Consider the following 16289-nt stretch of genomic DNA (forward strand, 5'->3'; position numbering starts at 1 on the left):
AACTACCTGGGAAGGTGGCGTGTTAGACTGTGAGGCCCAGCTGACGATGACATCACACTGTGTGTGTGGGTCTGCGTGTGTGTTTGTGTGAGTGTGTGTGTGCGTGCATGTGTGTGTCCCTCCATACACACTGTAGCGCCCCTTGTTTCTGAAGCGAATGCTACATGGGTTTGGATCAACTTGGTTCAGTAACGATCACCCACATGTGGATGCCATTGTTGTAGTCCACCACATGGTTGTAGTCCACTACATTGTTGTAGTCCACTACATTGTTGTAGTCCACTCCATTGTTGTAGCCCACTCCATTGTTGTAGCCCACTCCATTGTTGTAGCCCACTACATTGTTGTAGTCCACTCCATTGTTGTAGCCCACTACATTGTTGTAGCCCACTCCATTGTTGTAGCCCACTCCATTGTTGTAGCCCACTCCATTGTTGTAGTCCACTCCATTGTTGTAGTCCACTACGTCGTCCACACACATCATACAATCACACAGTTCGTCACTCAGGTTTTCTCATGGATTTGCTTCATTTGTTTATCGTCGCCACTAGGACGTTCTACGCAACACACTACTTCCCGGGGACCCCACATTGTGTGGGACCGCATGATCAAAGTCCTGTTTCCTCTGGTTGTGATCAGAATGGCTGTGTCGCAGCGCCTTTGTGTTGTTGTTGTTGTTGCTGTTGTTGTCGTCTTCCCCTCCCCCGGCATATCCCTTACCTCCACCGCTACTGTTGTCATGAACACTTTCCCACCGCTGGTTATTCTGGGATGTCGTTACTGTATTTGGAGTGTGGAGTTCCACCCCTAGCGCAGACTAGAGCAGCGATGTGGTGCTGAATGTCACCCTCCTGTTGCTCCAGGCTCCCCAGGGCCCCTCGCTCTCCCACTGCCACAGCAGTCACCATGCTCGCACGCCCACCCCGGCTCTCTCTCTCTCTCTCTCTCTCTCGCTCTCTCTCGCTCGCTCTCGCTCTCGCACTCTCCTCAACCTCCACCCCCTCACCCAGTCGACACAGGACAGCACCCTGACCCCATTCACGTCCGCCGCGGGCAGGGCCTGCCACTTAGAATGTGTACCTCACATGCACACACACGCACGCACGCACCGGGACACTCCGTTCCCCACCGCCACGGCGTCTGGTTGTGTTCAGTAGCGGCTCCTTCCAGTCCGCACTCGTAGGAGGGGAGCCCCAATAGTCCGGTCCATGTTGTTTGGAGCGCCACTTGGTTCCAGTTGCGCCAGGCCCCCTTACATCGGGACCTCTGAGCGGCTTAGTGCAAGGCAGAAGACCCCCTGCTGTCCTGGGGGGTTAGGAAGGCCACAGGTGCCGTAAGAAATTATTAAATACTAAAAGAATCAATGATAATCCATGAGCAAATCACCGAAACTCAAGTTTGGTGAAATGGAGACCTGAATAGCAGAATGAATAGGGAGAAGGCTGGATATAGCGAGCGGTGACACATTAGCCACTAATGAATTTGGCTGGCAAGGTGTATGCATGTCGGTGTGTGTGAAGGTGTGTGTTTGTGTGAGAAAGCGTACATTTGTGTGTAAGTCTTTCTTTACGCGCGCGTCTGTGTGTGTGTGTGTGTGTGTGTGTGTGTGTGTGTGTGTGTGTGTGTGTGTGTGTGTGTGTGTGTGTGTGTGTGTGTGTGTGTGTGTGTGTGTGTGTGTGTGTGTGTGTGTGTGTGTATGACCAGGTCCTACACACACACACACACAGGTGTTGGTAAGGGGGGCTCCAGGCGACTGGGCATCGTTGTTGAGATGGACGATGAGATGAACGTTGCGTGCAATGGTCAGCATGTTTTTTATTGATGTAACCAGCCGTTTGTTAGTATGCAAACCGCAGGCAGAAATGTCTTTCACACGAATCAGACAAAACGTTGGGTTTACCGTCCTGAAGACAAGGTTTAAGACGTTTGCTTGGTCAAATCTCTCATTTGCATGTTCAGCCAAGCTAATCTCCCTGTGGTTGGACAAGCTCCTGTAACCCTCGCTATCTCGCTCTGTTGTTCTCTTTCCCCCTCCCACCCTGGTCTCTCTCACTCTCTCTCTCTCTCTCTCTCTCTCTCTCTCTCTCTTTCTCTCTCTCTCTCTCTCTCTCTCTCTCTCTCTCTCTCTCTCCTTCCCCCACTCGTCTCTGTCTCTCTCCCTAAGTCTTTCTCTATTTTCCCCTCCCACTCATCTCTCTGTTGTTCTCTCTTTCTTCCTCTTTTTTCCGTCTTATCATCTCTCCCCCTTTCTCTCTCTCTTTTTCTCTCTGTCAGGTCAATTCAATTCAAAGGGCTCTTTGGGGAGCATGGGAAATGTACATTGTTGTTTGCATTGCCAAAGCACGTCAGATTAGCATAAACGACAAATATATATAAAGGTATACCATTTAACAACGTCAAAATGTATAGCTATACAGAGGTATACCATAAGATTGGATTGTTTAATCCCAGGTTGCTTAATAGCAATAAGTGGTTATTCTCGCTCTCTGTCTCTGTTTCTGTCTCTGTCTATTTCTCTGTCTCTCTCTGTCTCTCTCTCGCTCTCTTTCTCTCTCTCTAATTGCCATTTTAATTGACCTAAGCTCCAAAGCACTTTGGTCATCCCTGGTTGATTTTGAAAAGCTCTCTTTAAACAAACTGTCTTGACTGTCTCTCTCTCTCTCTTTTGTTCTTTTCAAATGGAACGTGTTTCAATGTCCGCCTCCATTGACGTGGTCAAGGCGTTATTAACCTTAAGGTACTAACCTTATGCAAACAACAAGTTAAAATCCTCCCAAACCTCTCTCTCCCCCTTCCCCCCCCCCACCAACCAGACGTGGCGGTGAGCGGGAAGCCGTGTGACTGTGACGTGGTGGCCCAGTGCCGGGTGGGCGAGGCGGTGGAGCTGGAGGTGAGGCTGACCAACCGCAGCCAGGGCCCGGTGGGGCCCTTTGCGCTGACCGCCATCCCCTGCCAGGACTACCAGAACGGGGTGCTGAACCACGAGCTGCAAGACGCCGTGACCTTCATCGGCTCCAACACCTTCCACATCGACGCCGTGAGTGATGGGGCCTGTTGTCTACTTCCTGTTATTACGTGTCCGTGGAAACCTATTGTTATTGTTGGAATTATTGTTTTTTATTTTTGGTGTGCCCGTATCTCAGCGGTGGAATGGTACAAAGTTTGATGTGTTGATCTAACATCTAGAAGGGATTTTTGATGAATTGGCAGTTCAAGAGGTGCACATAGAGGGCACCTAACTTAACATGCGTAAAAAGTCGATATCTCATTCCATGATGTCACTGTGAGTAATTCCTCATAAGCGCAATACACCACTTTGCCTATAGGGGGAACTCCCTGTGGGAGACATAGTTGCAGGAGTAATGACATATCATATTTTATAGATATTTTCTCCCTCATATTCAGAATAATGCAGTAATCCCCAGGCATTGTTTTGCTGAGTCTGCTCAAGATGGAAAGGAATGGGCAAAGAAAAAATAACAAGTAACAAAAAGAAAATAAGCGTGAAAAATACTAAAAACACAAAGTACAACAAGACATGGACAGAAGTAACCGTAAAAAGATATGTGTCTGAGGGGCAATGGGGGAGACAAGCATTTACTGTCTAATGGTGTCATGGGGAAACCAAAGGAATGTTACCGGGCATGTTTATCACAAGTAAGCAAAGTAGTGTTATTATAATCTAAGCAAATGGCCCAGGGCCACCAGACCACCAATCAAAAACCTCGGCCTCACCACACCTATGTTCCCCCTCCCCCAGACGGTTTGTCACTCCGAACATTGACCAAACAATCCCTCATCCGACACTCGCCACCCTAGCCCGGTCCGGTTGTCATCGGGACCCCGTGATAAGGCAGTAGATGATGAGCGGTGGTCTTGTTTAGATTTAGATTTAGGGCATTTAGCAGACGCTTTTATCCAAAGCTACGGTTAACACACACATTGAGACACCGACGGCGGAGTCACCCATGCAAGGCGACCAGCTCATCAGGAGCAGTTAGGGGGTTAAGTGTTGTGCTCGCAGCCACATTGACACTCTAGGAAGGGCCGGGGATCCAACCAGCAACCCTCCGGTTACAAGTCAAACTGCACCACCTCCTGAGCTAAGCGGACCTATGTGTTGTGCCGTCCCTCCAGGTGAAGCCCCAGGAGAAGGCCGTGTGCGCGGGCGCGCTGCTCTTCCTGTGCACCGGGGACTTCTACCTCAACATCCGCTTCCAGGACGACTCCAGCAGCAGCGGCGGGCGGGAGCTGCCCCTCTCCTGGTTCTGCCTGCCCAGCGTCCACATCAAGGCGCTGGACACCCCGCCCGAGGCCGGGGCCTGAGGGGGGCCCCCAGGGGCCCGAGGCTGGCGGGGCCCATCGCGGCACGCTAGATGAGGTTATGTTCTGTAAAAGCCTTGTTGTGGCAGTCCCATGTAAATACTGCCTTGTGTGGATGTGTGTGTACACGTAAAGAAGAATCCTATAAATGTGTTTAGTGTCGTTTCAGTGGAAGGGCCTGAGTGAGCGCTGCTTATCAGAGGTCGGGGGCCTCTTGAATGCTTGTTTCCACTGGTTTAAGCTGAGGTTTTATCTGGAGGCAAAACCACTTGCTAAATGACCTTTGTCTTACATAAGGGTTGAATGAGTAATATTGCCCTTTTGCATCAGCAAAAACACTTTCTCCGTGGAGAAAGTGTGCTCACGGGCAATAAAACTTCCTCAGGAGGCAGACGGGAAAAACCACCAAATGTACTGGATACCGCAATGAAAATACTATTCACCCTCATTATTCACCACAGAGGATAACTCAACTGTTGGACTTGGCGCATAATTTGTAAATAAATGCTTGAAAAAATAAATAAAGGAAACCTTGGTTTATTTCCAATATCAATGTGATATCAGTACACAATCCCACCACCACCACCACCACCACCACCACCCTGAAGGTAGGTTATAATTGTTAGATATCAGATAACCAGTGCCTTCTGCTGTGCGCCGCTGGTTTGCCTGTACGAGGCGCAGGGCGGGTCTGGTTACAGATGGCGCTGGAGGAGGGATCGTAGGGCCAGACGGGCCGGCTCATCCCTCTGGCCTGGGTTAGGCCCCAGCACACAGACGGGCCCTCCTGTCCACAGAAGAGTAGCCTTGTCTTCGGGATGAGACGGTAAACCCAGGTCCTGACCCCCCCCGTGCTCACCGAAGACCTGACCCTGGTGTCCTGGCACGTACACCCAGCCTGGCTCTCGTACAAACATGGCCACCCTAATCGTCCCCCGTCTCTAGTCGGGTAGTTCCATCACTCCTCCTCCCTCCACGGTGATACCCGGTGTGTGGTGAGCGTTGTGGGGGAACCAGGGTGTGCATCTCCCAGCAGACGTGGTGGATGAGCTGTCATCTCCTCGCTACTCACCATGTTATGTGCTTTGGAGAAAAACAAACGATATATAAATGCAGTGATTTATTATTCTTAACCGTGCTCCAGAAACAGCTCCGTTGCACACCAACAGAGGAGCAAAGGGGCTCATAAAAACTCAAAGAAAACCCATACACGCAGTGTGCTCTCTCTGACTCACAGAGGGCAGCGTGGGCCATGGATGGACGGATGGCTGGCTGCAGATGAAGGGGCTTTGGACATAGGGGGGGCTGCTTGACAACATTGGGTGTGCAACCACGAAAATACACTCCCACCACACCTCTCTGGTGACCTCGATGAGGGGTGATGATGTATGTGGATGACATAATGCCCCAACGATGCCACGAGGAGAGGTGAAGCTCAAAATACTGTTTATTTTATGAATGCTTGTATGGTATGTCATCACCTATGTGATACAATGGACCTTATTCTTTCCAGCATATGCCATTGATTTATCGGACAGAAAAAGGCCGGCCTATATACCTCCCCAGTTGTGTTTTCTCTCACAACTTCCACTATAGATCTTTGGAGGGTCATGGCTTAAAAAGGGTTAGGGTAAAAAAAAAGCTACATTATGAAAGACAATGTCCATGGAAGATTGGAGATAGTTCCCAGATCAGACGGTAGATATAATCTCTGTTCTCAACGATATTGTGAGGTTTTTAGTCCTTCTGTCAGGCTCATTGGCTGCTTTGACCTAGTGTCCTCCAATGCCTTTGGTGTAACCCATTTTCTTTAAAAAGCACTTCACAAAATCGACTCAACGCAAGCCTCCAGTATCACCAAAAATATTCCAGAGTGCGACTGGTGCAGAATCGTAGAATCGTAATGTTTGTACTTAAATGGGAGCCTGCAATGTAAGTCTCACCAGATGGATTGACTTGATTCTACTTCAAGGCGATGGAAGTGGCTTTCAATTAATTTCAGGAACGAGACATCAAATGTGCCTGCAATTCTTTTTCTATTATTTTTGGTTTCCACTGAAAACCAAAGAATGATTGTCGATCGAGATCAGATTATACATGGCTCAGACACATTCCACATTTAGAGTTTTTAATTAAAAAATGAAGGCCAAATCAAGCAATACTTGGCCTACATATAAAACAGTATAATAAACACGGAGCACGTTTACAGTACCATGGCAAAATAATCTTGTATCCAGCCTAACCTCTCTTTCCTAAATTAGTTATTTAACGAAATCTCATCCACTTTCACTCCTATCTTAATCTCATCTTCTACAAAGACTTACATTATGCAGCTGATTTTGTGGGAGCTGTCCTCTATGTTATTGCCAAGACAGACTCTGTGTGTGTGTGTGTGTGTGTGTGTGTGTGTGTGTGTGTGTGTGTGTGTGTGTGTGTGTGTGTGTGTGTGTGTGTGTGTGTGTGCAGATAATCAAATGAATTCCTATTGCCTGTGAGCAGGTTCTTGCTATATGAGGAGGAATACCAATCCTCACATGTGCATGTATTAATCCAATACACAAAATCAACACACACATACTCCTTTCCAATTAGTGCTCTTCCCCACTGCCGCAGGAACATCAGGCATTAAGTTGCTCGCTAATTCTTTTCCGTAGGCCCTCCTTCCTGTTTATAGCTCTGCCATTGAGGCAGCTTCTCCTTTGTTGGTCACATGAGAGGGAAGACGGCAGACTACCCGTGCTATGGAAACATTAGATCCTATCGCCTTTTATAGAGTCATGAAATGGCCAGTCTGACCTCAGCTAACTTCATTCAAGTTTCATTATTATTATCTGTTTTGGCCGAGAGACAGAAGTGTGATTCTGGCTGTGTGTCTGTCTGTGTGTCTGTCTGTGTGTCTGCCTGTGTGTCTGCCTGTGTGTCTGTCTGTGTGTCTGTCTGTCTGTGTGTCTCTGTGTAATCTTCTGTGCCTATGAGGGTGCTTGAGGGTAGGTCTGTGTGTGTGTGTTTGAATGCGCTTCTCTCCCTCTATATGAGGATGTTTGTCCATGCTTGTGTGTGTAAGTGTGCTTGTGTGTGTGTGTGTGTGTGTGTGTGTGTGTGTGTGTGTGTGTGTGTGTGTGTGTGTGTGTGCAAAATAATACTTTGCCAGACAAAGGTGCTGAGAAATGCTCTTCTGCGATCTTGGCTGTAGTTTCGTCACCTAACGGATATGACCTGCAAATAACACTAAATCATGTGTCTGAACAAGAAAGCTATCTGCAGCAACACACATGCACGCACACACACATAAACACACACACACAGTGAAAAAAACGGATTCATTTTTACTTAACCTTGAGAGTTTAGGGTGAACTGTTTTTTTTATCTATAAACCGACCAGGCCAAAATGAATCCTATTCAGCTTCATGCTGTAGATTTTCTTGTATCTATTCTGTTTAAACTTAATAAGGTTGTATATTTGGACAGAATTGAAAACAAATAGCAATGTTTGATCCCCATTTCCCTTTTAGTTGTGTTTTCTTAAAGGGAGTCGGTAGCTGCTCATTAAACACACTGCTTCAATGCATAATAAAGTCTTGCAAAAACAATCCAAGCTACCCTCTAACCCCACCACAACATTTATCATGAAAAACTGCTACACAACACTGGTTCTGAAACAAAATTCTGGGGAGATAATCAGAGGCACATCATCTCTACTCACACTGATCTAAAAGGAGACTGGAGCAGAAAATAGCAGAAAGTAACACCTCCCCACTCCAGAGTGTCATGTACACGCCGGGAATTATTCAGAAAGCTAAAACCAGCTGGAAATCAGCCAGCCAGTGATTAACCAGCACCATTTATTTTTTATGTTTTATTTATTAAAAACATCTCAAATGACCTCACTCTGTTTGCTATACAACACATGAAGAGCAATGTATCCTGTTGACCACCATGTCTTGTCCACTAAGAAGGACGTGAATCATAGTAAAGACGTAACAGAATGCTGTTAAAGTGAAAGCAAATGTAAAAACAGAAAAGAAACCAAAGCATCAGGAGGCTAAGCGTCTCTATCGGGGAAGGAAGAGCTATGTGTCGCCACAAACCGCGTCCGCTCCTCATCGTAAAGCTTACAATCCCACCAACACGTGCTCTGTGTCATCACCATGGCGACTCAACCAAGAAGCTGCCATGATTGAACTTCACCACCGCTCGCGTTCTCTCTCCACCAGCGCACTGCGATCTCGCGGCGCGTGGGCTGAGCAGAAAGTTAGCGCGGGAGAAGTGAGAAAGAGAGTGGCTAATTATGGCACGCAGGTTAAATATAGCGCTCAGGCTATAAGGAGTCAGACGCAGTTGATTAGGGAAGCAGATTGCCTACCTTTAATAAGTTGTAGTAGGCTTAAGCCTTATATGACATATCTTAGTTTTATTACAATGTCATTGTTGACCCCTATGAAGTCCTCCTACCTCATAGGGGACAACAATGATGTTGTATTTAAACTAAGATAGGTCATATAACTCTTAATAGTATCGTAAATTCAACTCACGGTCATGTAAAAAAGGTATTGAAATGTCTAGCGGCTTCATGACACTGGAATTTAGACATATTTGTAAATGTATTCTGGACAGACTGCAGCATACAGGGCATGTTTAGCACGTGAAGGGGCTAACTTGTAGCAGCTAATAGCATTGCAGACCCAACAGGCTCTGGCTGAGCAGAACAGTGCCCTTTACTCCCTCATATGTTCCCTTAAGTAGGCCTCATGTCAGATATATCCATTTATATATCAAATCAAATAGTAGTACATTTGATGAGTACATCATGTAATATGTGTGTGTTCAGTGATGTTGTAGTGCTATAGGCATTTTGTTTCATCAACAATAGACTGTTGTACACAGTTGGATGTTATCCTAAATGTGGATATATGCTAAAACACATTTTTTGATGTGAAAACGAGTGGGTTTTCTCATGCCCTCTCGTTGGCAGTGTGTTATCAGGCTCTCCAAACAAGGTTGTTTTAACATATGCGTAATTTACTTGCTCGTTCAACTGGCTACAGTTGATTTTAAATTAATCCTAAACATAAAATCCCGAATTCTGCTAACCAACCCCTTTTTTACTTTCTTTATTAATGTTGAGATTAGGAAGAAACAAAGAAAATGAATGCAAACCTGTTTTTCTGTTCATATCATTATTATGTGTTGAGGTAGTAGCCAGAACCATTAGCCTCCTAATGCAGTCTTTTTTAATATGACTTCTATATTATAATCGACTCCATATCCATCAAGCCTGTGTCATGAAAGAGACACATATCGCCCCCCGTGCCCTGGAGGGGTCTAGGGGATAAAGGGGCACCTTCACCAAACAGTTCAGTTTTCGTGCCTTCCCTGTAAACGCCCCTTCCCTTCAACAGCAACAAACAGAGGACAGGTGCGTGGCCTCAGCAGGTAACCAGTAGGTGACCAGGTAGCTCTGTCAGCCCTTCAGAGGTTATGCAGTAGCATGTGTTGGTCACACGTGAGTCATCTAATGCAAAAGGAGCGACCTTTGCATCGGAGTCCCGGTGACACAGACAGAGGGAACACAGGTGTGGCTCATAACACTGACGATGGCCCAGCCTTTGATGTACCGGGGGAACAGGTAGCAGACGCCTTGTCACTGGTTCAGTCTACGTCCTGTGCCCTGGTATATCAAAGGAACCCACCTGTGATTGACTTAGGGTGATGTAATATGAAAACCGTATCAACAATGTAAATTGATTCACCTAAGCGTCTCTCTATTGGGGAAGGAAGCCACACTTGGGAATTGACTAAACTCTTTTACTCCATGCCCGGTTATCAATGTTAACCGGTCGCTGCATTTTACTTGCTTTTTATTATTCACCTGGAAAATCACCTTCATTTAAGCAAATAATCGACTATAGGCTTATTTAATCCCCTCATATATTAAACCTGAGGAATTAGGGTTTTCATTTTAAATTAGTGAATCAAAAATGCAGGGATTTAAAAATGTACTTGCTTGGTTGAAAATACAGTAGGACAATGCTAATGATAATGTCGTTGTTTATACTGCAGCTCCTTTAAAAACCACCATTAAAGGTGTGGACCATTTTTATTTAATTCTTTCAAAATAATATTTTGGCGATTTAATTATATTATTTAGTATGGAGCGTCAATCAAATGAAGTGGTATGACGTTAACAGCTCATGGATTCAATGAAACAGAGAGGCTGCTGCACAGGGCACGCGCCAGTGACACAGAGGAGATGGCGAGAGAATGGCGTAAAAACGTTGATGCGTTACAGTTGATCGGATGATTTACGCAATCAAATAAAAATAAATAAACTCCATTGCATACTTTTGAGTCCACGTTTGCTTGTGTCGAGGCATATACAGAATATGTCACTTCGAGAATTAGATTTTTGCGTTGATCAAACGCGCTCCCGGCGCGCAACAGTCCTCTTCAGCACCCTGGACAGCGCCTCGCCAAGAGACTGCTCCTGGCTTTCACACACCCACACACACACACTGACACACACACACACACACACACACACACACACACACACACACACACACACACACACACACACACACACACACACACACACACACACACACACACACACACACACACACACACACACAGGCACACACGCGCGCGCGTATGGAGGCTTCAAATGGTGTCCATATGAGTCAGATTCAACTCTATGCCTAAATGAGTGGGAGTGGTCATTGTAGGAGAGGAGGGAAGGGTGAGAGCGACCCAAATGTGTGTGTGTGTGTGTGTGTGTGTGTGTGTGTGTGTGTGTGTGTGTGTGTGTGTGTGTGTGTGTGTGTGTGTGTGTGTGTGTGTGTGTGTGTGTGTGTGGTAGGGGGGATGGGGGAGGGGGGGCACGCAGTCAGATTTTGCCGGGTGACGAGCTAGGGTGAGTGCTTCCAAAAATAGTCAGGAACGCTAGAGAGAAAGAGACACAGGGAGAGAGAGAGAGAGAGAGAGAGAGAGAGAGAGAGAGAGAGAGAGAGAGAGAGAGAGAGAGAGAGAGAGAGAGAGAGAGAGAGAGAGAGAGAGAGAGAGAGAGAGAGAGAGAGATCAAGAAAGGATGAAAATAACGCCAAGGACGCGTGAGTTGCATCGTGAAACTTGTTAACGCAGAGAGACAATACAGAAGGCAGGGGGCAACCAGCGACCACCCACCCCCACAGCACCCGGAACGTGCTGTGAAACACTCCGTTTATTTTGTATTTTTACGCACGCATGCATGCATGCATGCAACAGGCGACCCAATGGGTACACGTGGACTAAAGGGTCCGGTTCGGGCCCCGGGGGGGTAATGTGGTTGCGGAGCGTTAAAGGACCCCGTAATGACCTTTTGATTAGTCTTTTTTCTTCTTTTTTTAATGTTGCCCAGAATTGAAGGGGAGACGACATCTACAGGTGAAGTGTACTGATGGGATGTTTCAATATGAAGTCACAGTGAACATCTGGGGATCAGGGGAACTGTCGGAGCAGCGTTCGTGTTGGATTGACCTGAAAAATATGAAGTTGTAACAGAAGGAAAAAGGGAAAGATAAGGGAGTGTGAGTGGAACCTGCCTCCTGAGTACCCTTCTTCTTCCCGGTTTCCCGGTAACGCTCACGTCTTCCCGTCCACTCAGCGGTTCGCGGTCCGAGATGACGACCCCTCGGCGAGGGACGCTTCCCGATCTCAGAGAGAGAGAGAGGGAGATAAGTTCCGATGAGTGTGTGTCTTGAGACAATGGATGCCATGCAGCACGACCAGCCGGACCTCTCGGATATATTCAACAGGGTCTTGTGAAACTTGAGACTGGGACACGCGCGGAGAAACGCTTTTCCGCTCGGAGGGTCTTTACCACTCGGAGGGTCTTTTCCACTCGGAGGGTCTTTTCCTTCCCATCCACGGCTTCGTTGCACCTGACACGCAAATAAATTGCAGAGCACGTGCATCCAACTAAACCATAACAGAAGCTGGATCTAATTTTTTATCCCCAGCTTTTGGTCAATCATTCCTGGGCACTGGAAGGCGGCTAACCACCGAGGGAACGGGGACCGAGGGAACCTCTTGTTGATGGCACTTCGCGCAGGGGGGACTTGGTTTGGGCAGGTTGTGCGCAGGGTCTCTCTTCTGCAGGGCTCGTGGTCCAGACGCTCCAGCAGCCTGTTGTGTCTGTCCCCGAATCCGGAGCACCCCGACCCCTGCTGCTACTACCTCGACCACCACACCAGACTCCAGACACACCACCATCACCGTCTCCTCCAGCACCAACAGAAGTACGCACAACCACCACCATCACCAGCGGCAGAAGCAGCCTGCGTGTGCACCTCCAGACGCCGCCGACTTTTCCCCGACTGCTGCGTCCGCTTCCCGGGAGAGCTGAGGGGACATGCGCCTCTCACTCGCCGGTTCCCGGTGGCCATGAAGCGGCAGAACGTGCGGACGTTGTCCCTGATCGTCTGCACGTTCACCTACCTGCTGGTGGGCGCCGCGGTGTTCGACGCCCTGGAGTCCGAGTACGAGATGCGGGAGAAGGAGCAACTGGAGGCGGAGGAGAAGCGGCTCCAGGGCAAGTACAATATCAGCGACGAGGATTACCGCCAGCTGGAGACCATCATCATGGAGGCAGAACCGCACCGCGCCGGGGTGCAGTGGAAGTTCGCCGGCTCCTTTTACTTCGCGATCACGGTGATCACCACGATAGGTGAGTCCCTCAGGGGATCATGTCAAGGGGGGGTGTGGGGGTGTGGGGGGGGGGTGTGGGGGGGGGGTTAAGGTCAAGCCAGTGCAGTAAGCGTGTGTTACTGTGTGGTGTTGTGTTTCATGCTCACTGAGTGCCAAACGGAACAAGAGCCGGGGCAAAGTTACCCAACAACGTGTTGCTGCAGCAGCAGCTCAGGCCCCTATGGAGGGGCAGAGTTTATTATAGCGCCAGCTGTTAGTGCAATAATAAACCAGGAGCGGGTTGATGGTGTACTTCTGATGAGCAACCAAGGTGCATGTTGTTCTAGACGAAGCCTAACTGGGATATATGACCCGTTTTTGGATCCAACAAGTGGCCTTACCCTGAGAACAAAAAAAGAGGAAATCGTCATATTATTCTTTGTTATTTCGCTGCTTGGTCTTTGACTGTTGTGTTGAAACGTGACCGGAGAACATCTGCTTATGCACGCCTACACTTCCAACTTCCACTGTGAGGCTTGCGTAATCCCGTTGGATGAGGCAGAGTGTTGGAGGCCCTGCGCCCCGGCGCTCTGCACGCGGGACCATGAGTGGAGCATGCAGAGCCGTCGCAACTCAAGTCAATATTGCAAGAAGCATATTGAATATATATATATATATATATATATATATATATATATATATATATATATATATATATATATATATATTAAAAATAAGTAACTTCTGGACCTGGTAATGCAACCACCTGCAAATTATTTTGTGAAATATATATTACTTTTAACAAGATAACAAGCCTCCCGACCTTTAAAAGTTTGAAGCAAGGACACAGTGCGGAACAATTGCTACTGATTGATTTAGAATCGTAGTGGCCAGGATATAAGGGATACTAGATACACTCAACGTGGGTCTCCTGATAGTCATTTTACGGTGTGATATTTCCATCGCAGAAGCTGTGGCTTCAAAGTGACGGCCCGTGGTGTGTTGCTCGGTTCGCCGCGTGGTGCTGAAGGGACAGCTCCTCTCAAGCTGTGGAGATTTGCGTGCGTTTCATGTGTCAATGTATGAACACAGGTGTTTGCGCGCGCGCACACACACACACACACACACACACACACACACACACACACACACACACACACACACACACACACACACACACACACACACACACACACACACACACACACACACACACACACACACACACAAACATACAAAAACACACACATACAAAAACACACAGACATACACAAACAGCACAACAAAAATTCACACACACACACACACACACACACACACACACACACACAGAACACAGCACAACAAAAACCCAACGGTACTGTGCATAAAAGAGCATTGAGTAGAGTCAGTTGGAAATATCATGTGAGAGAGAGAGGGGGGAGAGAGAGAGAGAGAGAGAGAGAGAGAGAGAGAGAGAGAGAGAGAGAGAGAGAGAGAGAGAGAGAGAGAGAGAGAGAGTCAGAGAGTCAGAGAGTCAGAGAGAGAATAACTAAGCAACAGTTGGAATATGGCCTATTAGGAAAACTATAACTGTTATAGAATGACTATAACAGGCAACTACTGTGCTCACGTTCAATTTATTTGTTGAAGTAGATGACACCACTGTAGCACTGATGTTGTGTATTTACAGTGTGTGTGTGTGTGTGTGTTCACTCCTCACATCAACGTCCGAGCAGCCCATGACTGGCTGGGTTACAGTGGGCCTTTCTACCTTGTTGTGTGTACGGCTACAAGCATCATGCTGTTGTTGATGCTCAAGAGGTTGATTGACTGAGTGTGTCATCTGCCTCCCCCCTCCCCCTTCCATACCCCCACAGTCATCGGGAGGAGTGGAAAATGATTGTACATTTACAAGAAAAAACACAGATTAGGATATAACTATCTTTGCCAACATTTGAAGACATCAGTCTCATTGTAATGGACATACAGTGTATACTGTGTGTGATTTTAAGGATTTTCTTCTTCTTGCCTCTAGACCTTGGTGGGTTGTGGCCATGTTGGAATTCATCTATTTATCAGTTTCTCCACCGATCTATCAGTCTGTCACTCCATCCATCTATTTATATTTATTTATATATACATAACACACACACACACACACACACACACACACACACACACACACACACACACACACACACACACACACACACACACACACACACACACACACACACACACACACACACACACACACACACACACACACACACATATATATTTATATATATATATATATATGGTCACACAGCATTAAACAGCCTCACACAAAAGTGTGTGTGTGAGTGTGTTTGTGTGTTTTATTTCCAATCATTATTTCATGACCCTCCCTTGCGGGGCCGAGGAACACTTGCGGGGCCGAGTGGACCCGCTGCACAGCTGGGCCTGAGCAGCGACGCACTGCATCGGCAGGCAGCGGCTTGAGCCCGGACAAGTGTGTGGGGGCCGGTCCCTATGGGCCCGTTCTGCAGGTGCCGGGGCCGCTGCTTTTAACCAACCGGAGCGCTCAAGAGTGAAAGCGCAAGGGTTGCCATGCCGATCTCCTCAGCCAACAGCCGACTAAACTGCCAGACAAAACAAACACGCAGTGTGTTTACCTAGTACCGCGGGACCGGTGATTCTGCCCGTGTGACGCTGCGTGACGCCGTTAAGCGGCTACGATGTGAGAGTTTCACAGAGAGGAAGCCGAAGAGAGCGAGGTTTTGAAACTAAACAATAAACAATAAAACCTTCCCTCTCTCTCCGCTCCCTCACTCCCGATGCTCATCCTCGATTGAGAATCGATGCATTATAACGCATCTTTGATTGACAGGTGAGATGTATTCCCCGAAACCAATCAGGGAAAAGACGCCCGTATTGGTCAGAAATAATGCGGGAGCGCATTAAAATCTAAACTTACTCGTAAGGAATCAGGTGGTCAGCTAGTTAGAGATGTTCTCACAGCATCTGATAGCTGACAGCTGACTAAGGAATCCTCAAATTATGCTCTTAAATCTCACTTTAAGCTGGACCATGTGTAACTATAAGTATCTAGGATGTGCGTTCCATTCGACGGTGCTGTACTGCTGTGTCATTTGTTCCTGTCCTCTCGGGTCCGATAGAAGGGGGCAGATGGCTTTGGCAATGCAGGTTTTTGGACTCGAGCTGACCACTTTGGCTGTCCATTGTGTCGCATTCATTCTCTCTCTCATTCATTCTCTCTCTCTCTCTCTCTCTCTCTCTCTCTCTCTCTCTCTCTCTCTCTCTCTCTCTCTCTCTCT

The 16289-nt window shown here is 47.5% G+C and overlaps 2 protein-coding genes across 4 annotated transcripts in view; both read left to right on the forward strand.

Moving 5' to 3' along the window:
- The window catches only part of trappc9 (trafficking protein particle complex subunit 9), a 141724-nt gene extending 136857 nt beyond the window's left edge, over window positions 1-4867 (forward strand). For all 3 annotated transcript variants that reach the window (XM_056582525.1, XM_056582528.1, XM_056582527.1), the window contains 2 exons: window positions 2814-3037; window positions 4138-4867. In XM_056582525.1, the coding sequence (XP_056438500.1) occupies window positions 2814-3037; window positions 4138-4326 (413 nt within the window). In that variant the 3' untranslated portion in view covers window positions 4327-4867. The remainder of the gene's footprint in view (window positions 1-2813; window positions 3038-4137) is intronic.
- A 7877-nt stretch (window positions 4868-12744) lies between these two features.
- kcnk9 (potassium channel, subfamily K, member 9) overlaps window positions 12745-16289 on the forward strand; it is a 26062-nt gene continuing 22517 nt past the window's right edge. The window contains exon 1 of the mRNA XM_056582530.1: window positions 12745-13027. Within this exon, the coding sequence (XP_056438505.1) occupies window positions 12745-13027 (283 nt within the window). The remainder of the gene's footprint in view (window positions 13028-16289) is intronic.

The sequence above is a fragment of the Gadus chalcogrammus genome, chromosome 22, assembly GCF_026213295.1.
Source record: "Gadus chalcogrammus isolate NIFS_2021 chromosome 22, NIFS_Gcha_1.0, whole genome shotgun sequence".
NCBI classification, from domain to species: Eukaryota; Metazoa; Chordata; class Actinopteri; order Gadiformes; family Gadidae; genus Gadus; species Gadus chalcogrammus.